General features: G+C 49.0%; 1 protein-coding gene across 1 annotated transcript in view; it reads right to left on the bottom strand.

Annotated features, from left to right (window-relative positions):
• RAD51B (RAD51 paralog B) overlaps positions 1-25,485 on the bottom strand; it is a 240,030-nt gene that overhangs the window by 17,704 nt on the left and 196,841 nt on the right. Inside the window, exon 6 of the mRNA XM_086939432.1 lies at positions 6,574-6,757. Coding sequence (XP_086795558.1) covers positions 6,574-6,757 — 184 coding nt within the window. The remainder of the gene's footprint in view (positions 1-6,573; positions 6,758-25,485) is intronic.

Below are 25,485 nucleotides of genomic sequence, written 5' to 3' on the forward strand. Positions count from 1 at the left end.
ATAGGTAGTATATTTCCGTGCTGGGCGCGGCAAAGCTAACTTGTTGATATGGGAGAAAAATCAGTGGCAGCTGGTGACATTTGAAAGTGGTTGGGCGTAAAATTTGGGTATGACTTTTATGTTGCGGGCAGGCTTAATGGATAAACATTCCAGAGAAAAAAGATTGATAAATTGTGCATTTTAAAGGAAATGAATTTAGTGATGAAGCAATGCTTATAAAGCAGTGGGAACATATAGTCTTGGAATATTGAACACATTAAAAACTGCCCCATATCTATCTTCATTATATGTTATACAGCTACTGTAATGTGCAATGCACGTAAAATCACAATCTAAGTACAGGGGAGAAGTAAAACCAATTCACCTCACACTGAAGGGGTATGGAGTAACTGGCTGTACAAAGGCAGGGTGTATTTATTGCAGCTAAATATTAAACCAAATAGCCCTGTGTCACATCAATCACAGTAGTGTAATTGTGCAAAAGCCTTTCTAGATGATATAAATTGCCCTGGTGTCGTGGCGATTTTGCACTGACATTTTCAGATTATGTAAATTGCGCCGGTGCAACTTTGTACTGCCATTATCCTGCCTGGCAAGTTGACCGATGCAAAACCAACATTTGCACTTGTATGCCTGTCCTAATGTCAGTGGGAAATAGCCCAGGCTTGCAACAGTGAAATATTCATATTCTCAGGACACTAATGTGACCTTGGGTCCACCCTGCATCCCTCTTTTAAGGAACGGATGAGAGGTTGCAGACTATTCCTATAGGTGTCCAGCAACATTCTAGGATAACTCAGTGAGGTATAAGCTTAACCCTGTGATAACATGTCACTAGTCCAACTCACGAGAAGCCAGGGCCAACTCCGTCGTTCATGCTGCTGAGGCGGATAGTAATGCTAACTTACTGATATTTGCCCGTGTATGCCGTACAATTACAAAATTGTGAAACTGATGTTGCAGGTGGGTGGTATACAGAAAACAAATTATCATCAGATGGGATCTATCTCTTCTCCATGAGCATCCTACAATGACGTCATGGAACTATAGAAATATTAAGATATGCAGCTGTCTGCCATGCATTATAGTCCCATTCAAAGCTACTCAACTGTTTACTTGCTATTATTAAATACATTCCTGATTTAGGATCGTGTTAGGGAAGCCTGTGACCTGGTGCATGACCCTGCCTTCTTTTAGTTTGGGTGTCAGCAATTTTCCAGGTGCAAATACACACATGCGTTATAGACAGTTTTGCGTTAAAGCGCATAGACGTGTGTACCTGCCCACCATATGCGATATTTCTTAGTGAACCTCTACCCTAATTAGTAGGCGGACCGGAACATCCATGTGGAAGTTAATAAGCCTTTGAACAAAAAGATCCTCTCTGCTTTATGTTATTCCTGACAGAAGAGTAGCCTGACTCTGGTGCCCTCCTTAGCTTCGTGTCAAGACTTCGAGCTGGGGCATTTGTATGCTTAGCCCAAACACAGTAAAGAATGCATGCCATCCATACATACAATTTCAAGTCTCTACTCAAGTCCCGCGCTCCCCTTCCCTGTTCCCCCACCCTAACACCAGTGTTCGGTGTGGCAGGGAAGTGTGGACATGAAACAGGTGCCCATACCCAGTCTATCTCCGTCCCCTCACCCGCTGCCTCCCCGCCCCCACCCTCCAGCCATGACATTCATATCCGCGGTAAGTGGCGTCACGCTTGGTTCTCTGCAACTGGCATGTGTGTGTTTTAATTCCTGGTGGTGGACACACAGCAAGTGAAACTCACGAGCAATCAACGGGGCTCGGGGTGCACAACGTAGGCAGAGCACAGCTTTTTAAAGATGTTTGTTAAGGTGTACGGACATTTTCACAGCTTCAAGTTTACAGACTTTTTTGTTTTACCGATTTGCACACCTTGTTATTTAAAGCTACCAAAATGATGGAACAGAACATATAATTTGCAAAAACTGGTTATTTTCCTGCATGCTCCACTTTGTGGTTCTAGAAAACGATGGACTTGTAGAGAATTGTCCAGACAGTTTCCTCTGTGCATAGAAAAGATTTTCAAAAGGTACATTGCGGGAAATATTCGTCATTCATTTTTGTGCAGTGAAAATGGTCTCATGCCACAGAAGCAACCCAAACATCGTAGCCATCGACGCTTAGAAGCGAACAAACATACAGTGTGCTTAAAAAAGCTTCCCAGACACTGCAGTGAATGTCTGTTTCTACTGTGCCCTCGGGTACAGAGGCCATTCGTTTGGAACGCATGTGAAGAGAAGGCAGGGAGAGAGTGGGACCCTTCAGGTGGTTCACAAAACATGAAGATGGGGCTGTAGCAGCTCCCTGTGGAGAGTTGTCAGACAAGAATTTTTGAATGGACAGGTGGTGATCGTTGTGACAAATAAACAGAAGTGAATATGAGAGGTAGTTTACCACGTAGAGGCCAAGGACAACTCCATACTAGGTTCCAGTCCCTCTGGGCACCAAATATGCAGCTTGTTCCCAGTACGCCACTAGAGTCAGCCTCATGTTTCTGCTCAAAAATGTACTTGTGTGAGGGGAAAGCATCACGTCACCCTTAAGGAAACACATCCAATCACAGTTTGGCTTGATAATCAAGCTACACCGTGATTGGTTATGATATTTAATTACCCGCCACCACACAGTGTCTCCAAGCGCGGTACCACAGGGACAGGCTAATCGAACAACAGCGAATCGTAAATTTGCTCTCATGCAGTTTCAAGTAGAACAATCATTGAAAATGCTATAAGTCTCGCCTTTTATTAAGTTAAAGCCATTTGCTTTGCTAATGGTTTTGTATAGCATAGCAAATGGCTTTAATTTAATGAAAGGCGAGACCTATTGCATTTTTAATGCTTGTTCTCTCTGCCTTGCACCCTTCTCCCCCTCCGCCTTGCACCCTTCTCCCCTCTGTTTTGCACCCTTCTCCCCTCTGTCTTGCACCCTTCTCCCCTTTGCCTTGCACCCTTCTCCCCTTTGCCTTGCACCCTTCTCCCCTTTGCCTTGCACCCTTCTCCCCTCTGCCTTCCACCCTTCTCCCCTCTGCCTTCCACCCTTCTCCCCTCTGCCTTCCACCCTTCTCCCCTCTGCCTTGCACCCTTCTCCCCCTCCGCCTTGCACCCTTCTCCTCTCTTCCTTGCACCCTTCTCCTCTCTTCCTTGCACCCTTCTCCTCTCTTCCTTGCACCCTTCTCCCCTCTGCCATGCACCCTTCTCTACCTTGCACCCTTCTCCTCTCTTCCTTGCACCCTTCTCCTCTCTGCCTTGCACCCTTCTCCCCTCTGCCTTGCACCCTTCTACCCTCTGCCTTGCACCATTCTCCCCCTCCGCCTTGCACCCTTCTCCCCTCCGCCTTGCACCCTTCTCCCCTCCGCCTTGCACCCTTCTCCCCTCCGCCTTGCACCCTTCTCCCCTCCGCCTTGCACCCTTCTCCCCTCCGCCTAGCACCCTTCTCCCCTTTGCCTTGCACCCTTCTCCCCTTTGCCTTGCACCCTTCTCCCCTCTGCCTTGCACCCGTCTCCCCTCTGCCTTGCACCCGTCTCCCCTCTGCCTTGCACCTGTCTCCCCCTCCGCCTCGCACCCTTCTCTACCTTGCACCCTTCTCCTCTCTTCCTTGCACCCTTCTCCCCTCTGCCTTGCACCCTTCTCCCCTCTGCCATGCACTCTTCTCCCCCTCCGCCTTGCACCCTTCTCTACCTTGCACCCTTCTCCTCTCTTCCTTGCACCCTTCTCCCCTCTGCCTTGCACCCTTCTCCCCTCTGCCTTGCACCCTTCTCCCCTCTGCCTTGCACCCTTCTCCCCCTCCACCTTGCACCCTTCTCCCCCTCCGCCTTGCACCCTTCTCTACCTTGCACCCTTCTCCTCTCTTCCTTGCACCCTTCTCCTCTCTGCCTTGCACCCTTCTCCTCTCTGCCTTGCACCCTTCTCCTCTCTGCCTTGCACCCTTCTCCCCACTGCCTTGCACCCTTCTCCCCTCTGCCTTGCACCCTTCTCCCCTCTGCTTTGCACCCTTCTCCCCTCCGCCTTGCACCCTTCTCTTCTCTGCCTTGCACCATTCTCCCCTCTACCCTGCACCCTTCTCCCCCCCGCCTTGCACCCTTCTCTACCTTGCACCCTTCTCCTCTCTTCCTTGCACCCTTCTCCTCTTTGCCTTGCACCCTTCTCTTCTCTGCCTTGCACACTTCACCCCTCTGCCTTGCACCCTTCTCCCCTCTGCCTTGTACCCTTCTCCCCTCTGCCTTACACCCTTCTCCCCTCCGTCTTGCACCCTTCTCTACCTTGCATCCTTCTCCCCCTCTGCCTTGCACCCTTTTCCCCTCTGCCTTGCACCCTTCTCGGCCCCCCTCCTCCCCTCCTGCGGATGCCCATGGTGTGTTCTAACAAGAGGGCTTACCAGAGGGCACCATTTTGCTGCCTCATCCCTTCTCATGTGAGCTTTGCCCTGGAGAATGCTCTCTCTGGGGGCCCCCACTCCCACCCTTGTCAGGGTCCCTGCTCTGTGCTGTCTCCTGCTCTTGCTCTCTGAGGCCCCCACCCCATCCTTGTCCCTGTCTCTTCTCTTCTCTTGTGGGGTGGGCTTTGCTTATGGAGAGGAGAGCGTTAGGGGCGGGCTCTGAGCTGCCTCAGAGGGGAAGTGGAGAGTGCTGTCTCTGGGGCCCCCACCCCACCCCATCCTTGTCCCTGTCTCTTCTCGGGTGGGGCCTGTCCCTGTCTCTTCTCTTGTGGGATGGGGCCCCCACCCCATCCTTGTCCCTGTCTCTTCTCTTCTCTTGTGGGGTGGGGCCCCCACCCAATCCTTGTCCTGGTCTCTTTTCAGTGGGGGCCTGTCCCTGTCTCTTCTCTTGTGGGATGGGGCCCCCACCCCATCCTTGTCCCTGTCTCTTCTCTTCTTTTGTGGGGTGGGGCCCCCACCCAATCCTTGTCCCTGTCTCTTCTCGGTGGGGGCCTGTCCCTGTCTCTTCTCTTGTGGGATGGGACACCCTCCCCATCTTGTCCCTGTCTCTTCTCTTGTGGGGTGGGCCGGGCCCCTACCCAATCCTTGTCCTTGTCTCTTCTCTTGTGTGTGGGGGGGGGGCACCCCCTCCGTGTCCCTGTCTCTTCTCTTGTGGGTGGGCTTTGCTTATCGAGAGGAGAGAGTGTGGGGCCGGGCTCTGTGCTGCCTCAGAGGAGCAGTGGACTGCTGTCTCTGGGCCCCCCGGGCCTGCCTCCGGCTCTGACTGAAGAGAAACAATATTGATACTTTGTTTCTCTTTAGTCAGAGGGAGGGGGTGAGGGGAACGGAGCAGGCTGCACCTGCTTTAGACACAGAGGGAGAGAGGCTTGCTTCAGCGCAGGCCTCTCTCACAGCCCTCAGAAGAGCTGAGGGGGCCGGGGCCCCCTTCATTAACTGTAGAGAGTGAGGCCCCCCGCACTGCAGGGGATGCGGGGGCGTTTGTTACGCCCCTGCATAGTAGCACATAAACTTTGTATCTTGACAGCTGTTAGCAAGGACTTCTCTACCAATAGACTTTCTGTAAGCAATACTGAAAAAATATGTTCATGTCTTAAAACCAATTAATCCAAAACTGGAAGCCTGGTACAAAGAGGGCAGTTAGACTCAGTCAATATACTAAATAGAGATATCAGCTGGAAGAAAGTGGCAGCACAATGACAAGTGAGGTGGCTCACCTGTCTAGAGATAAAACAGATTTCTAATTCAATATCAAATTTAAAGAGTAAGAGACAAAGAAATATATTGAATTAGGGGTTAGCTAGAATGAGGGAACAAAGTCTTGCAAAAATGAAAACCTCTATAAAAGTTTGATGCCCCAAGTACTGAGCCCATAGGGTTTATGCCACATTACATCACTCATCCTTTGTATTGTGCTGGCGATCCCACCCCAAATCTGAGGCTCTCCTGATCTCATTTACCCCATACCTAATACACAATGACATCCACTTAATCCCACCCACTGCAAGTTTGCTTGAGAAGTAAACTGGGACTCGGGGGATTCCTAGAATGTGGAGACCTAGCCACATTGACATCAAAGAAGGAAACAGTCCTGAACAAGAAGGCCCAGTGTTGCCCTATTAAAGTAGGATATGTGACAATGTGACAATCTGTTGAACTAATCAGGGAAAACCTTTCATGAGAGTTCACAGATCAGCCTTCTATTATGTGATACATCATTAAAATTCAGAGAATATATCTATTAAGAGTGGTAAACACAAAGGCTATAATATATAGTGTTGATTAAATATCACTAACACCACCATGTTATTTTATGATATTGCTTTTTTGTACACTTTTACTATTTCTAGGATACATATTACATCCCAGATACTGCTCAGATTTCCGCAGGTATTTATTGAGTTGATATATATTCATTAATGACAATTTAAAAAATATATACTTGAGACTATTCTTTCTTCATATTAGTTACAAGATCACCAAATGTTTGAATTTCTTTTAAATTTACCCTGTCAAAAGAACGATATTCCTCCAGTTTCTGCCTTTAATACATCATGACCACAAACCAATTCATATTTTACAGTACCTGCTTACTGCAAGACTTACTGGTATTGAAAACTCTTCCGCCAGGTACTTCAGTGTCGACGCCTCTTTATTCAGAAAATTGCTTCTCTCATTCAGGTTGCCTTGGAGATTGGTATCAAATTCTTTCCTTACTACTGAAGCAACAGAGTCAATAATTACAAGCTTCACCTTCTTAGAAATTATTTCTTCTTCCAAGGACTCAATTCTTGGAAAGGAAAAACAATTCAGGTAATTATATTTACCAACATGAGGTCAAATACTGCACTGTATAGTTCATGTGAGACTTAACTTAAATGATTTACAAACTACAAAGGGAATTTGCAGATCTGAATGTAGATTGATTGATTAGTATACAGATGAGTTACTGTTAATGTAGAACGCTGCCTTGTTAACCTTTTAAGAATAGTGGGCATACAGAATGGCTCCTGACCCAAAGATAATATAGGACAATTTAAGTAGAGGGAGCATAACGGATATGGTCTTAAAAAGTCTCCTCCTCAATCACCTCCTACCATCCAGACTCACTATAAACATTTGAATGTGGCTGAGACAGTACTGCTCATCAGTCTTAAACTTATCTGAAAAGATCAAGGCTGATGGGTACTGTGTTAGGGGAGAAACACTAACCTTTCAGTACACAACACAGAGGTGCGCCTTGCCCCAAGATCGATTAAGGACTGGAATAAGCATAGAAGGTTTAGCCAAGATATTCATAGCTCTAAGATGTGAGAATTCATTTTAGCCCCAATGCAGTACAGTGAATGGTACTGATGTTTATCTAGCCTGTGTTCAGCAGGAAATTAAGAGGTTCACAGCTCATCAGAAAGAAAAAGTTGGGCAATCCAGCTGAAGTGCAAGTTTAAGCCCGGACCAGGTTGTTATAGGTGTTATTCCTTGAAATGCTGGGGCCTTCAAGTTGGCATCAAATGCAAAGACACTAGGACAAGTACAGTCATTGGCTGGCTTGAAATCGTCAAAGTATTTTTAAGAACCATTAAAGAGAGAATCGGGTTGCCCAGCCAAGGTGATCAAGAGTAGGTCTCATCCTACATCAGGTTCCAGCAACACCTTCAACCACAAAAAAGTTTCTTTACCAATGAGACCCATTTAGCCAATATAATTCCACAGTAGGGGATTCATACCTCATATGGGGCAAGCTCCTTAGTGATGAAATGAGAGCGAATTTCTTTTAGAAGCAATTTTTGTGTCCTGTGAAGGGAGGCTAAACTGGTCCTATACCGATCTCCCTCTTTACAGCCCTGCTAAATGACTGTTGTTGCAGGCTGACTTAGTATATGGTGCACACTTATTCATGTGATGCACCTTGCACTAACATCCAGACAACCCTTATGGTGATTTTAGTGGTCTTTGATAACCATAGAAAGCTCTCAAAGTGGTAGCTGAGGAGAGCAGTCTTCAGGCTTATTTTGAAGGAGTGTAAAGCAGATCTTTTTAACAACTTTAATCAATAGTGTAAGTTCAGTGAAAAGGAACCATGCAGTTTTAAATGAAAATAAGCCTATTTATTACACAACACAATCACTAACACATTGATATAACTCCTGCACAGGGATGAACTGACCTCCTGCTTAGGGGCGAAGTGACGTCGGAACCTGCCGGTGACCACAATGGGAGACTTTTACGAAGATGTGAAGGATTGCCATGGAATCCAAGGGTGGATTCTGGAAGTGAAGAGCCTACAAGCAGAGGGGACAGAGTTTATGCCAGGAGACAGGGAAGCACAATGCCACAGATGTCGGGAGGTTCAGAAGAGACAATGGTGAACTTGTTGCTGCAGCTGTGAGGACCAGGCAATGCTGAGGAAAACCAGGAGCCATGCACGAGCTCTCCCAAGCTGGATGTGAGTGCTTAGGTAGTCGGGGTCTGGCAAGAGCACCAACAAGCCTTTGTAGCTGCAACTGGCGTGGAAAGCAAAGAGATGCTGTTGTTGGGACTAGCAAAATCCAAGAGACTCACCAAGTGCAGGCGAGTCAGAGCAGGCCCAAGCAAGAAGAGGAGTCCACTGAAGCAAGAGAACATCCACAGGAGAACCCACAGGCCGAAGGCACAGGAGTCGGAAGAGGACATCAGGAAGCTCACTAAAGATGGAGGTTCACGGTGCAGAGGGTGCAGGGAGGATACTAATCTTCAGTCTGAATATCTCTGGAGTGCAGAGCGAACAAGCCTTGGCAGCAGCAAGTCAACAGAGTTCACTGGATGTTGGTCCCAGTGGCTCCGACAAGGGATACTGGCCTCAACATTGCTTAGATGACCGGTCAGGGCTCTGCAGAGCTGCAGAACCACCACATGTGTTGCTGGGCTTAGGGTAGTAAATGGGAGCAGCAGAACGGTCAGCTACGTTTAGGTGCCTACAGATGCAGAGGAGTGACTTTTTCACTCCAAGGGAGATTACTTCATATGTCCTTGATGCCCACAGACCTTCTTGAAAACCGTATGAAGCACAGACGCAGATAATTTGAAGAACAGAAAGACCAGGAGCAGCAGGAGTCTTCCTTAATGTAGTCTTTGTTTCAATCGAAGTCCGTCGAAGTTCAACGAAGTCCAAGTGTCAAGACAGTTGAAGAGTGTCTTGGTTTCAGAGGTGTGTCTTGTTTCATGACAAATCTAAGGACCTACCCACAGGGGAGCCCTTAATTACCTTAGGGAAAGGGTTAGAAGGACTTGGGGGGCCCTCTCAGAGACAAAGGGAAGGATACTCTACTGTCCTTTGTCCAGTTTTGCACCAGCGTGGGACAAAAGGGTTACTGTACTGGCTCTAACTGGAGTATGCAAGGAGGGCAATAAATGTGCCCTTCAAAGCAGTCTGGTAGAGCTGCAAGGCACCCCCACCCCAACACAATACACTAAGTCCTGTCTGAGAGGTGGTTACACTTCCCTGTGACAGGAAACCTATTGTTCTACCTTCCCCTGCTTGAGCTCAGCTCAGCAGCAGGAGGGAAGAATCGGGTCTGTGGTCGGAAGCAGCACTAGTTTGATGGGAGACCTTGAAAGGATGTTAACAGGAGGACAGGGGGTTTCCCTTGGGAGCCCCCCAGTACATGTGATCATGCTTCCAGCACCAGAATCGGTGTTGGGGTAGGATGCCAACATGTTTGATACCAAATATGTCCAGGTTCCGTGCAGCCACTATATAGTTAGACATCTCGACATTGACTGATGTCCACTATATACTTTAAGATGACTTACCACAAATACAACGCGTGGAAAATCGGCTCCGGGATTTGTAGGGGTGTACTGCTCATGCAAGGGCACCCTAACACTTGTAACCAAGAACCCTGCCCTTGGGATTGAAGAGCCTGCCATAGGGGTGACATAGGTTTTAAGTGCAGTGACCTCAGATATAAGGAAACATATATCCATTTTAAAGCGTGCAAGCACCAACTCACACAGGCTGCAACGGCAGGCCTGTAGTCACAGTTTATGTGGCCTCCATGGGTGGCATGACACATGCTGTAGCCCATGGAAGACCCCTGTGTACCTCAGTACCATGTAGAAGTGACATAGAAGGGTACACCAGTAGTCAATTGTGGTGGTACCAAAGTACTTACCAGAGCCAATATAGGGAAGAAAGCACAGATGTTAGGGTCCTGATTAGCAGGAACCTAGCAGCCCAAATCAAAGCCACACTGACACCAGGCAAAAGTGGGGGTAACCATGAAAACAGATGCTACATTCCTACAACTGTCATTGATGAGGAGGTGTGGCAGATCTGCCAACACTGGAAGGTAAATAGGTGAAAACAAGCAATGAAAGACAACACAATGAAAGAATTGTTTCATACCCAATTAGCATTTCTGATTTATTTACAAGTCCCTAGTAAAGTGGTACTACATGTACCCGGGACCTGTAAGTTAAATGCTACTAGTGGGCCTGCAGCACTTGTGCCATCCACTTAATGTAGCCTTTTAAACAAGTATCAGGCCTGCCATTGCAGCCTGTATATGTGAGCATTTTTAAACTGCTGTTTCAACCTGGCAAAATGAACCTTTCTTTTAATATATATGTCACCCCTAAGGTATGCCCTGGATAGCCCAGAGGGAAGGTGCAGTGTATTTAAAAAGTTGGGCATATACTTTTATATTTTACATGTCCTGTTAGTGAAAAACTCTAACATAAGTTTTTTACTACTGCAAGGACCATCTATCCCTCGGGATAACATTGAAGACACCTTATCACATTTACTAAGCTGTATTTCCTGAATGGGAGCAGGTACCTAGCTCATGTTTAGTATCTTTGGAATTTTAAGGAAAAACCTCTTCTGGTGAAGTCTGATTATAAATTACAATTTAAAATATGACACTTTTAGAAAGATTTACCATAACCAGAGAACAGCTGTGATTATTTAATGACGCCCAAATTGAAATCCACACAGCAGTCTGGTGAAAGGGAACCAAAGGAAAAGCCTATATAAATGTTCTGCCTCAGAAGTCACAAGGTACAAACTCATGTTCATATAGTGGAAAAACCTACTGAACAAATAAGAGTTAGGTGGTCATCATCTAATACACTTCATGTACCATTCCTCCACAGATCATGAGCTAGTCAGGGTCCTGATAAAAATCATAAATAAGTAGCAGTTCAAAACAGGTCTACGAAAACCCTTGGGGAATGTACTACAAGATTATTTGTTTTGTGGGCAAATGATTCAAACTGGAATCATTCCTCCAAGAAAGATACTTTCAGGTATTTGAAGGTAATACCTAATCAGGACCACGCCCCCTTGCAATGTGGGGTTCCTCAGGGCTCCTCCCTGAGCCCCACTCTCTTTAACGTGTATATGTCCCTGCTGGCTGAAATAGTGGCACCTTTTGGAATACAACTTGTTAGCTTTGCAAACGATACACAGCTTATCGTGGCATTGCACCAGGAAGTGCCAGCCCCCACAAACCTGAGTTCATGTCTTAAAAAAGTCGCGAGTTGGATGAGTCAGTCCCATCTTAAACTCAATGGTGACAAGATGGAGCTCATGCTGTTGGGTCATCATGCAACATTCGACCCACGTACTCTGTGGCCACCATGTATGGGACCGGCCCCAATTCCGAAAAAGGAAATAAAGAGTCTGGGCTTCTGGCTTGACCATGAGCTCACTTTTAGAGCCCAAGCCAGGAAAACAGCGGCCACCTGCTTTAGTCTGCTGAGGTCAATCCGGAAAATACTGCTCCTATTAACAGAGAATTCTAAAAAGATCTTAGTCCAAACCCTCATTCTATCAAGGCTGGACTATGGTAATGCTCTTTATTTAGGAGCTTCTACCTCAGTTATTCACAAACTACAGGTAGTACAGAACTCAGCAGCACAACTTTTTTTTTTTTTTTTTTTTAAATAATTTTTATTGTAGTCATACCAATACAGGCTATTGCACGGATAATCAGCACCATAGAATTGAACAGTTACATAATATGATTTGTTGTCCCATACACAACCGTCGTGCCCACAACCCGGGGGTTGGGCGGCAATAATTTCACTGCTCTTCCACGCCTGATGTTAAAGATAAAGGAGTAGCCGGTGTCCGGATTGTGTGCATGACTACTTTTACAATTCTGCTCAACTACGCGCTAAACCCCAACTCCCATCCCCTGCGCAAAAACCTAAAACCTAAACCCCCCCCCCCTGTCCCGCCCCACCCCCCACCACCTGTCTATGGCCCTTGCAACGCTCATTTCTCCGTTCCTGAAGTACATGTTTCGTCCCCCCCGCATACCTGCTGCCCCTAGGGCATTAGCTTGCTCCTTCTGCCCTACCTGCCTCAGGGGCCTCCCCCTCCTCGTCTGCCTCGCTATCTTTGAGTGCCTGTACCATTACTTCCCATGAGGTCGCAGTGTCAGCCGCTGTCTGGCTAGGGGTCCTGCGCGCAAGCTGGTACCTGTGTGTGCTGTCAGCCGTCGCCCATTTCAGAAATTCCTGCCGCCACCTCCGCGGAGTTGGTCCCACCCTCGCCTTCCAGTTCCTAGTGATCTCCCTCTTAGCCACCATCAATCCCTTATCAATAAACTTGCTCGTGAGTTTGTTTTTGGGGGTATGGGGAAACCAGTGTAAGAGACACTCCGCCGGTCCATAGTCAATGGACCTTTCAGTCACCTCGTTCAACACATCCCCTACGTCCTGCCAATAAGCCCGTAGGGCCGGGCACGCCCACAGCATGTGCACTAAGTCGGCCCCCTCCTCCGGGCACCGGGGACAGGTCGCTGTTACCGCGCCGAAATACCTCCTGATCCTTCCCGGGGTCATGTACGCCCTATGCAGTACATAGTAGTGGATCAGTTGAAATCTAGCGTTTCTCGTGCTGTTGCGAGCCCTACGGATAAGCTGTGCCCACGTCGTGTCGGGTATGTCTTTACCCAGGTCCGCCTCCCATTTGGCTTTCAGGGATGTAAGAGGAGGGAGATTCGCCCTCACCATTCGATTGTACAGGCACGTTACCGCCTTGAGCGTACCCGCTGACATCATGGTATACTGGCATGCTGCTGCCGTCTCGGGTTCCTCGAGTCCCGTGCCCCAGTGGGCCTGCACTGCCCTGGTTACTGCCGCATGAAGTAAAAATCCCCCTCTTGGGATGTCGAAGCGCTCCATTAACTCCTGGAACGGGAGTAGCGTGCCATTTTCATAGAGGTCCCCAATCACCTGTACCCCCGCTTCCTCCCACTCCTGCAGGTGCGACCAGTCGCCGCCATGCGGTAAGGCTGTCAGCATGCCCAGAGGGATCTCTGGTGCATATGGGCGCCGAATTCCCGCCCTCATCTGTGCCCGGTTCCAGCATTGACGGTACGTGCGTTGTTCCAACGACAAGTCCCGACTATCTAGCCGTTGATGGAGGGTAATATACGCCAGGACGTGCCTGGGCGTCCCCCGCACGCTTTCGTCTTCCGGGCCCCGGAACACTCGCGCCACCTCCTGCGTGAAGACCTGTAGTTGGGCCGCTATATAATAAAGCTCAAAGTCCGGTACTGCTAGACCCCCTTCATCTTTCGGGCGAGAAAGCGTTGCCAGCGCCACTCTGCACCGCCCTGCTCCCCAAATGAACGTCGTAATCAAAGATTTAAGCTGCCTAAAGTAGGAGCTAGGTATCCAGATTGGGAGCGTCCGAAAGTAATATAATAATCTCAGCAGGGCAACCATCTTCAGCAGGGAGATCCGGCCTGCCACCGATAGCGGCAATGTGGCCCAGAAGGCCATACAGCCCCTTAGTCCTCGCACGCACCGCCCCAGGTTGCCCTCAAGCAAGTCTTCCGCCTTATGGTAAATATGGACCCCCAAGTATTTGATACAGGCAGGTTCCCAGGCCACCGCCGACCGGTGTTGCGGCTGAGCAGCCCCCTCCAGTAGCGGGAACAAACTTGTCTTGGGCCAGTTGACCCTCAGGCCCGACATCGCGCCGAAGCGCTCTAGCAGCGCCTCCGCGCCCTGCAGGTCGTCAACACCGTCGTGGAGGAATAGCAGTAAATCATCGGCATATAGCGAGATGAACTGCTGCCCGACTCGGGCCCGCACCCCGCGGAAGTGCCGCCCCGTCCGGGCCTCAGCCGCCAACGGCTCGATAGCCAGTGCAAATAGTAGCGGCGAAAGGGAGCATCCCTGCCGAGTGCCTCGTTCTACTGGATAGCGGAGGGACACCGTCGATCCCACCCTCACTCTTGCTATCGCCTCCGCGTAGAGGACCTTCGTCCAATGAATGTAGCCAGCTCCCAGACCAAATCGTTCCATTACAGCATAGAGGTAGTCCCACTCTAGACTGTCGAAGGCTTTTTCAATGTCCACCGACAGAACCAGTTCCGTTCCAGCCCCCCCTTCCAACTCGTCCATGAGACGAACAAGCCTTCTGACATTGAATGTGGTGTTACGCGTCGGTATAAATCCGTTCTGGTCTTCGTGCACCAGTCCTGCCATGTGAGGTAGGAGCCTCGCCGCTAGTATGGAGCTCAGGATCTTGTAATCCGCGGTGAGCATAGAGAGCGGCCGGTAAGACGCGGGGTCGCTACTCTCTCTGCCGGGCTTCAACAGTGGTACTACTAAAGCCTCCCGCATTGACTGCGGGAGACGGCCCGCTGCCTTGGCCTCTTTATAAACTGTCAGGAGCCGCGGCGCCAGAGCGTCTAGATATTTACTATAGAACTCTATGGGGAGCCCATCTATACCCGGCGATTTGTTCCGTGCCATACGCCGCACCGCCGTCCTGATCTCCCCCAGTTCTATGTCCGATCCCAGGTCCTTCGCCTGCTCTGCCTCCAGCCGTCGTAGGGGTAAGCCGCTCAAGAAGGGCTCGGCCAGCCCCGTCCGATCTCCCGGGGCACTCTTGTACAGGCCCTCGTAATATTTCTGGAAGCCGTCAACTATACCCAACTGAGTATGTTGCACCACGCCCGCTGTATCCCGCAGTTGAAGTATGGGAGAGCATTGCCTAGTGGGATTCGAGAGCCACGCCAGGAGGGTGCCCGCCTTATCCCCGTCTACGTGGGAGCGCAGCACATATCGCTTATAGTCAAAGGCTCGGAGCCTCTCCACTTCAGTGGCCACCGCTTCCCTAGCCGAGCAAAGCGTCTCTTGGAGTTCTGGGTGTCCGGGCCGCTCCCTTTCTGCCTCCCTCAGCTTGGCATCCGCCTTAGTCAAATCGCCCAGCAACACTTTCCGCACGCCTATATAATCCCTGATACAGATACCCCTCACCACTACCTTAAAGGCGTCCCATTCTGTCGCCCTAGAGGACGCCGTCCCTTCATTTTCCGCGAAATATAGATCCACCCCCTCCGCCAGGGCCGCTCCGAATAGGGGGTCTTCCAGTGTTTCAGGTCGTAGTTTCCAGACCGGGATCCTGGGCTTCTCCGCTACCCACGCTAGTCGGATCAGGAGTGGATTATGGTCTGAGATCGTTCTCGACAGGTATTCCGACCCTGTGACGTACGGCAATACCCCCCGGGAACATAGTATCGCATCTAATCGGACATGCAAATCATGCAGCCCGGAGAAAAAGGAGTAATCCCGGTCAGTCGGGTGTTGTCCTCTCCATACATCCGTCAGTTCCCAGCTCTCCTGCCACTCCCTCCTACCTCTAGATAGCCTGTGTACCGGGGAATCGTGTAGTGGGGGGTGGGATCTATCCATTGAGGGGTCTGTAATGGAATTAAAGTCGCCCCCCAGCAGGACCGGGCCCGCCAGGGAGTGGGCCAGCGTCCCCGAAAGTGTCGCAAAGAAAGCCAGCTGGTCCGTATTCGGGGCATATATACTAGCTAACACAAAATCTCTGCCTTGTAGCTTCCCCTCCACTACCACATACCTCCCTTCCTGGTCCACCCATTGGCGCGTGAGCTGGAAAGGTGTGCCTGCTCTAATCCAAATTAGTACCCCCCTAGCATAGGCCGAGTAGCTGGTGTGAAAAACCTGTCCCCGCCACCTCCTCTGTAGCGCCGCCCCCTCCTGTTTCGTGAGATGTGTTTCCTGCAGCAGTGCAATATGCACCCCCCTCCGCACTAAATAGGCATGCACTTTATGTCTGCGCTGCATGGTGTGTAGGCCCCTCACATTCCAGGTTATACAGTTCAAATTATTCACTTTAGCCATTGTCCCAGTGATCCGGCTGAAACACTCCCTCCAGTTCCTGCCCTTCGACGGTGGTGGTGCCCCCCCTGAACAAAACAAAACCTCCCAACTGTCCTACCCATGGCAAACCCAGGGTCAATAACTTCAAAAAGAGTAAACAATCCCCAACTGTGGAGCCCCCCCTCCCCCAGAACAGGCCCCAATATCGAAATATCAGTCCCCATCCAAACGCCCGCGCCTGATTGACCCAGGTCTCAACTACACAGCCGTAGCTGTGGGTGCCTTAAGGGCCTGCGGAGCGAAGCCTCGTCCAGAGGGGGGCTGCGCTGCCCACCTCCCCGCTCCCTCCCCAAATCCCCATGACCTCCCTGCTCTGAGCACCCCGGTGTGCCCCGACCTCCGCTAGGCATGGAATTATGGGTCCTCCTCCTAGCGCCCCAAACATTACCCACTGTTCTCTGCCAGCAGTTCAGATATTCAGGATCTCATCCGCCGTTTGCGGCGTCACCAGCGGCCCTTCGGTCCGATGAAGCCCAGAAAGGTCCGATTTCGAGCCTGAGGCCGAGACATGAGTGTCCGAGTCCGTGGCACCCTTAGAGCCGGGGCCCTCCGCTCGCCCCAGCTTCCCCACTTCCAATAGCGCAGCCTGCCGTTCTGCTTCGGTCTGGGAGGCTGTCGGCCCCAGCTTCCCCTGCCTTCGTTTCCTCAACCTCTTCGATTTCCGCAGCCGGGTTGGCGAGCGCTCCCGCTCCTTTTCCCGCTCCTCTCGTACCCTGGCACCATCAGTTCCAGCCTTGTATGTCTCCCACCAGTCCCAGGCGTCCGCTGCCGTGCTAAAAAAGATCGCCTTGTCGTCCACCACCACTCTGAGCCTGGCTGGGAAAAGCAAGGAGTAGACGATCCCTTCAGCTCGCAGTTCCTTTTTGATTGTAAGGAAGGAGGCCCGCTGGTTCTGCGTCTCGAAGGTGAAATCTGGTAAGAGTGTGACCTTGCTGTTCGCAATCTGGAATGGGCCATCCTCCCGGGCTTTTTGCAGGAGCAGATCTCTATCCTTGTGGTGAAGCAACTTGGCTATGATCGGTCTGGGCGGGAGCCCGGGCTTGGGAAGCCCTGAAGGGACTCTGTGAGCACGCTCCAGAGTAAAGAATGGCGAAAGCCCTTCCGGTGCCATTACTGTTTTCAACCATTCATCCATGTAGGCCACCATGTCTCTCGTCCCCTCCGTCTCGGGTACGCCCACGATCCGCACATTACTGCGCCGGCTCCTATTTTCTGCGTCCTCCGCACGCCTTTCCAGGGTGCGTATGCGGTCTAGGGCCTCCGTTAGTTTACCCTCCATCACTTTGTGAGCTGGCACCAGGTCTTTGATCGCCGTTTCAGTGTCCTTGACCCTGTCCTTCAGTTTGTCGTGGTCCGCCCGGAGCAGGCCCAGCCCCGACGCCACCTGCGCTATATCGTGACTTGACTGCCATCTCAAGTGTAGGCTTATGGAGAGAAAATGGAGAAAGACCTATGACCCTACTGCCAGAATCCTATACATCCTTCAGAGAAAACAATACCTTTCTGATATAAAAAGGGCAAAAACTGTATTTTTCACTCAAGAAATAGACTCAGCCAACCAGAAATAGCAAACGATTTTCAACATCATAAAATCCTTCACTCATCCCAAGGCTTTGGCACGTGAAATTCCCCCCTCACAAATTCTCTGCGACCAAATCGCCGACTTCTTCGAGGAGAAAATTCAGAATATCCATAAGGACTTCCCCTCCCCACCCACTCCAACCCAAGAACCCGACTCAACCACGCCCCTACTTAGTCAATTCACACCAGTCTCCCTACAGCGAACGCAAAAAGCCATTTTGGCTTGTAAATCAGGTGCCCCCACGGACTCTTGCCCCCCAGTCATCCTTCACCACCTCATCGAGGCCGTTAATCCTCTAATCAATGCTATTGTGAATCAATCTCTCCACTCCGGTATTGTTCCCTCTGACTGGAAGAAGGCCATAGTCAAGCCCCTTATGAAAAAGCAAAATAAATCCCCTACCGATTTGACTAATATGCGCCCAATTTCCCTTCTCCCAGTACTAGGCAAAATCACCGAGCAATTAGTCCATGAGGAACTAAAACACTTTGTGGAAAATTTACATATCTTGCACCCACAGCAATCCGGCTTCCGCCCCGGCCATTCCACAGAAACCGCTCTGATTGAGTTATCTGACACCATCAAGTTCTTGCAAGATGAGGGCAGGCAGGCTGTCCTCATCTTGCTCGACCTAACCGCGGCCTTCGACACCATCTCTCATGCTATTCTTATCAATAGGATGCATGAGATTGGTGTCTCGGGCTCCGCGCTTGCTTGGATAATTTCATTTCTGTCCAACCGCTCTCAAACGGTTTCCTTACGCCCTTATCTTTCTGGCGAACGCCCCATTACCTCAGGTGTGCCTCAGGGTTCCATTTTGAGCCCTCTCTTTTTTAATGTATACATGGCCCCCCTCCTTACGTTGATTGAGTCACATGGGATTCTAGTGACATCCTATGCTGACGACACTCAACTCGTCGTCACTATTGACAAAAGAATCCCTGACGCTGTCATCAGATTCCAAAATTGCCTGTCAGAAGTCTTTTCCTGGCTCAACCTGAATCATCTGAAATGCAACAGCGCCAAAACCGAAATAATACCCCTCGGTAAAGGTACACTCTTTTCCCCTAAAGAGTGGTGGCCTCATAACTCCGAAGCACCACCAAGCGCGGTTGTGTCAGCCCGCAATCTGGGAGTGCAATTCGATGCTTCCCTCAGCTTCGATGAACATGTGCGTATCACCGCAGGGCGCTGCTTCAGCTTAATCAGGCAATTAAAGAAATTCTTTAATTTCTTGCCCATTTCAGCCAGGAAATCAGTCGCGGTTGCACTCATCCTTTCCCGGCTGGATTATTGTAATGGCCTTCTAGCAGGCATTAAGAAGTCCTCACTAAAAAAATTACAAACTGTTCAACACGCAGCGGCCAGGCTCGTCCTGAAACTCCCCCGTAGGTCTTCGGCCACTGCAGCCCTTAACGCACTCCATTGGCTGCCCCTCCACAAGAGAATCTTGTTCAAGCTTTTAGTCACCGTCTTCAAAGCTAACAAGTGTACGGGCCCAGCTTACCTGATCAAGCGCTTTCAGCGTTATACTCCAACTCGCTGCTTGAGGTCATCAGGCGCTAATTTCATCTCTGAACCCCGAATCAAATTAAAAACAAAGGGTGGAAAGACCTTTTCATTCCTTGCTGTTAGGGCATGGAATCGCCTCCCCCCTAATCTTAGGCATGCCCCCTCAGAAAGCCTTTTCAGGAAATCCCTGAAGACATGGATTTACTCTCAATCCGACTCCTCAGTTCTCGCAGCTATCTGATCCATGCTATCCAAGTAGATCTGCTGTGGGCCTAGCGCCAAGATGCTCCCTCCGGAGCGAAAGAAGCGCTTTACAAAAACCAATAAATATCAAATATCAAATATCAAATATCAAATATCGTTGTGGAGCGCGTCTCGTGTGGCCGTTATGGCGTCCAATATCCGATCCTGCAATCGCTGCAGGTCCGTCTGCTCAATGGGGCCCCCTTCCGCCACATCGGACGACGCCGCCTCCTCAGCCTTGGTTCTCGGCTTACCCATTGCGGCCGGCCTCACCGCTCACGTCCGTCCCGATGGCTTGCTTCCCCCCTGGGCCTCTGCAAGGTGTTCAGCTCCTGTGCGCTACGGAGTCCCGTCGCGCAGACACCGCTCGTCTGATGCAGCGTCTGCCGTGATGCGCGCTCTCCGGGACCGGCCTTGTCCGCCCGGGCTATCGCTTCTGGCCCGCCGCGCTTCAGGGGGCCTGACCCCGCCGAGGCCTCTCCGCTGTCCTATGGGCCTCTCCACTTTATCTCCACAATCAGCGCAGGCCTCCGCGGCGGGACTCCCCTGGCACCGGGGGGGGGGGGGTCAGAGGGGGGGTGGGGCCCGGGGACGAAGTGCACAGTGTCCCGTCCTCTGTGGTCCACCGCTTAGATCTGCCCCCGCTCACCTGCTTGCATAGCCGGGGTCCTGCGCTGCGTTGCTCCTCAACTTTCCGCCTCCCGGCATCGGAGGCTGTCCGCTAGCCCCGCCTGCAAGGGCGCACCCGGGCGGTCTCCTCTCCCAGCACCCGCGGTCGCCGCGCACCGCAGCCGGGTGTCTCCCGCTCCGGGGGGTGTCGCCGCCGGGAACTCCCGATTCGGCGGCCGCGCTCCTTCCGAGCGCTCCAGCAGCTCAATCCGCCGATTAGCCCTCGGTCCTTCAGGGCTCCGCCGAGGCCGCCATTTTGTGCGCCGTTCACCTCCTCTCGGTCCCGGCGGCCGCTACGATCGGCGGCCGTGCTCAACCCTGCAGTTCCGCCAGCTGCCCAAATCTTGCCCCGCCGGTCACCACCGTGTCCTCGTTCGGCGCCGGGGCACACACGGGTTCTCTGTCACGATTTGCAGGATTATTGAGGGGAAGAGGCACGGAGCTCTGGGCTCACGCCGCCATCACCCTCGGCGCTCAAGCCACGCCCCCCCTCAGCAGCACAACTCTTCACAGGCACTAACAACTGCTCCTCAGCCAAACCATCCTTAAAAACACTACACTGGCTCCCCATACAAGAGCGAATTCACTTTAAAGCTCTCTGCATTGTTCATAGAAATTTGCAGGGTAAAGGCCCACCTATTTTTACGAACCTTGTTAAACACAACAAAGCCACGAGGACCCTTCGTTCTAACACCCTTCTTCTAGCAGAGGCCCCCAGAATTAAGAAGGCTCGTACAGGGAGGTCATCTCTTTTCATATAATGCATCAAAGCTCTGGAACTACTTGCCTCTATCCATCATCCAGGAAACCAACCATCTGGCGTTTCGCAGGCAATTGAAGACATGACTTTTCCCATAACTCCATCTGTTCCCTATTTTAGGTCTGCAGCGCTGGGATGCTTTCAGGTAGCCATGCGCTATATAAGAGTCAATTCAAATCAATTCAAATTAAAATCCCACTATAATTAAATGACTTTTAAACCCCAAAATGCCATTGTCAACAAGAGGTTCACGGCACAGAGAACAATAGTGATTGTAACCTCTGATTTTGAAAGGATCATTCGACTGGTTCTAAGATTTCTAATAAGGTTTATGATTAAATTGCCTGTTCAATATGTCATCACTATTTAGTTGATGTCCAGTTTTTTTAAGTATAACTCACAGCTCTTAATTTCATGTACGCATGGTTATTTCACGGAACTATTTTGTACAGCTCTGTGCAGTATATTTGAAAAAAGTTAAAAAGTGGACCTTTCACGATGTCTTGTTGTGTATTTCCTATAAACCTATATATGACCACCCTGTTTAGACAACATACACTGTAGGACTGGTGTCCAGACTGATTCTAGACACCCCTACGGGTTATGTTAACCTGTATTTCAGCTAGCTCACAGTGCCACTAGAAACCCCTCTTAACATGACAACCCTGATCCCTCAGAATCATGGAATAGCAATACTTTTTGCTCAGTCACTCATGCTCACTTTGTCTTCGAGAGATCCACAGAATAAACAGTGGGAACGTTTTACAATAAGAATTTATTAAACTAGCGGTATTCTAGTGTAAAATAGGTGTCTTAAACAACCATCAGACAGAAACAGATATAAATGATTAGAAGCACTTCCATAATAAAAGGATGCTAGACTTCTACCATTGTGTTAAAACAATGAATACAGGCAAGTATATAAAATACATGACAGTAGCAAATGCGTACTCCTACGATGCGACCCTAACTAGATGTACCTAAGAGTACCTAGAATATATGTGGGTGTAAAAGCCAAGAATCCCTTTAGGATAAAGTCAACCCCATTATCTTAAGTGAGAGGCTGTGGGATCCCAACTTGGTCTCAAGATGAACACTCCGAAAGGGATGTCAGACCATTGCGAGCTGGAGTGTCTGCGTGCAGGAACCTCAGCATCTCGCTTCAGAGTGTCAGCATGAAGTCCTTTTCTCCTCTCCGTCAGCAAGATATGGTGTTTATATACCCAATATGATACCCCCCGGGGATATACCTTGCTGTGTCCTGTAGGACTAGGATGACGGAATGAGTGACCCTTGTACATAAGTTATTATGCAGGAGATGGTGTCCTGCTGTCTCCTGCTGTGATTTCAAGAATCCTCATGCATAATGAAAGAGGCTAGTTTTCAGAGAAAACCCCATGTCATTTAGGCATTATCGTAATTAGGTAAAAGGTCAGTCCCAAGAACAGATATGTAGTGCACCAGCAGGGGAAATGTAGTAGAAGGGTCAAATTGCTAACTGAGACTATATTGGGGACCTGTACGAAACATAACAGTCTAAAGTTCATAATATGTTTCTAAATATCAGTGAAGAAATTGTGAATGAATACATTGGCCAAGAAATTAATTAACTTGACCTGGTTATTCTAAAGAAGATGGTTTAATAGTCCAGCTGGATACTGGTTATGGTAAATGTTTGAAGAGGCCCAATTCGGCTGTGTATAAAAGGGCCCAACCCCCAATAACTTTGCTTTTAGAAAGTTGGTATTTTCCTGCCTTAGCCATTTACGGCCACATGCATCAACCTATTTAGGAAGTGCAAATGGTGCAAATCGGTAAATTGGGCCGTTTGCGATTCCTAAATAAGTTTTTGGGATGCATCATGCATTTTTGTGAATCACAAATTTGCGATTCCTTAAAAGAAATGCATGATTGTTTTTCAAATTGCGAATTCGCAATTAGGGGGTGCAAATTACCACGAGGGTGAACCTCGTGGTAATTTGCGAAAAAGTATTAAAATGCTCAAAATTGCATTTTAAACACTGCCATGTTACAGACACACATGTGGGACATGTGTGTGTGAAACATGCACTTTAAAATACATTTCAGGGGTGCAGGGGGGGGTCCTTTGGACAACCCCCTGCACCCATGGAATGCATTACCATTTTGCGAATCGCTAATTGAAATTCGCAAAATGTCAATGCCTTCCAAAAGGCCCATAGGAATCAATGGGAATTGCGAAATCGCAAATTAGAATTCGCATAATATTTGCAATTCGGTAAAAATTGCAATTTTTACCGAATCGCAAATATTATGCGATTAAAATCATGCATCCCATTTTACGATTCCTTATTTGCGATTCCCTAAAAATCACAAATAAGGAATCGCAAAACCTTACAATGATGCATGTGGCCGTTAGTGCCTGCAGCCTGTCACTGGGCCACATGACCGGGTTTAGCCGACAGGTGGGCTTTGTGTATTCATCCTAGACAGCCACACAAAATAGAGTAGAGAGATTGGGTGAGCCTGGATGGGCCTTCACTGGCAGGATGGGAGGGCAGAGATAGGCTCAGCCCTACTTACACTTGTATAGGCTGTGTCTTGCCTCCACACAAAGCGCAGGATATCCCTTGTAGTTAGTGTGGGGTCAGGGCAGGGGAGGCAGGAAAACCAGTGCACTTCAGAGTGAAACCCCTAGACGCCTCTCCTACTTCGAATGAGGCATTGGTATAATTATTGGACCTCAGACACCAACTTTTCAGTACACTTCCAGACGTGTGGAGATTCTGCCAGGAAGAAGGACTGCTGTGCTGCTGATATGACTGCCACTGTGCTGGACTACTGCCCTGCTGGACTTGTGCCCTCCTCCCGAAGCCAGAGGGATTGGCCTTGCACTTGAACCCAGGACTCCTAGAGTGACTTCAAGGGTTAGTTTTCTATGAGGGCCTTAATCCTAGATCTATCAAAATGTGGTGCTTGTTTATTCTGATTGAACCGATTTTCCCCCTCAAATCTTGAGCTAAATCTTAAACAATGTATCCATTGACTTTGTGGATACTTAAAACTCAGAGCTAGCTCTCACTGCCACAAAGAGCTGTGGGTCTCTGTAAGAGCCTATTGCCTCACTTCTTAAGTGAATTGGTGGACCCAGGTGATGCTGATATTTTTCAATAGTGTATATTATATATTTCTCTTCAGTTCATATTCTGCTGGTAACTTCCTCTTGGGGTGCTAGGAAAAATGTGACAGAGGATCTTTTAGAAATGTAACAAGCATGTAACAAAGAGGAGTTATTAGAGCTATGGAGGTCTAGCTACAGGAAACATTAGTGGAATATGCCAGGCCCAAGGTCCCACAATGATTTTGGCTGCAGTAGGCAGTGAAGCCCAAGAGGGGTCAAAATGGCAGGTGTTACTGAGTTGTAGTTATTTTGAAGTGGTCTGTGCTGCTAGACTAGACTAACAAATGTTTACCAATAAGGATTTACTACAATAGGAAATAGTGAATGGACACAGAGTTCAGCAGATGCTAATAAACGATAGGTCAAGGCAGCAGTCATGTCCCATTTTGTAAATAAATACATTCGACAGATGACGATGAGGGTAAATTAAATATTTATTTAATTTGTCCTCGTGGTCGTCTGTCAAATCTCCCCCAAACACAGCCTCACCGCTCTTACTTGAACGGGCCGCTACTGGTAGTCCGCAGTATCATTGGCGGTTGAAATATCAAGAATTATAGAGTGGAGAAGAACCTCACTGATTCTGACAATGGCAGGAAAATAGCCAAAATGGAAACCCCGTCTGTCCTTACTCATTAACTATCGTACATCTACAGTTTAACAAGAAGGTGCTGTTGGCTCAATATCAACTCGCATACATGTTGTCATCCGTTTATTTACATCATAGCTTATATTACATCCATTTATTATTCAGTATAATCATTTTATCTTTGCCATTGGGTAAATGACTTAACATGTTCCACTAAAAAGTGGCAATAGTCTTTCAAAACATTCAAAAGAAACATCCACACCATTCATTCGTATACTTACACATTCATCGCACGACTTCAATCCTCACAGATTTCATTTTTGAATAACCAAACATTTGGTACAAAATTGCTTACAGCTCAGGTTTAATTCAGGTCTAACTACTACACAATATCATTACAGTTGTTCTTCACTCTAAACTTTTAGAGTTAATACACTCCATTGGACAATGTATCCGCAATGCTGTATAACATCTTACTTCTCTATAACATTCCATGTCATTATCAATTTGTAATTCTTCATCTATTTTTGTTTTCTCGGGTGGCTTGACCAGTTATCCTCAACGAGTGTTTCGGCATATCGCCTTCCTCAGGAGTGCCACACATAATAGCCCCAAAGAACATTGCAAGCATGTAAACATACAATATAACAGTACTGAGCCACAACTCGTATCAAAGCAATATAAAGTGCCATTTGATAGAAAACGTTGTCTCGGCCACCAAGCCCACAAAAGAAATAATGTAGAATGTGTCCACCATTCACAGGCGGAAATAGTGAAGTGAATTGCTTAAAAGGACCTTACCAACT

The sequence above is a fragment of the Lissotriton vulgaris genome, chromosome 9 (genome assembly GCF_964263255.1).
Source record: "Lissotriton vulgaris chromosome 9, aLisVul1.2, whole genome shotgun sequence".
NCBI lineage: Eukaryota > Metazoa > Chordata > Amphibia > Caudata > Salamandridae > Lissotriton > Lissotriton vulgaris.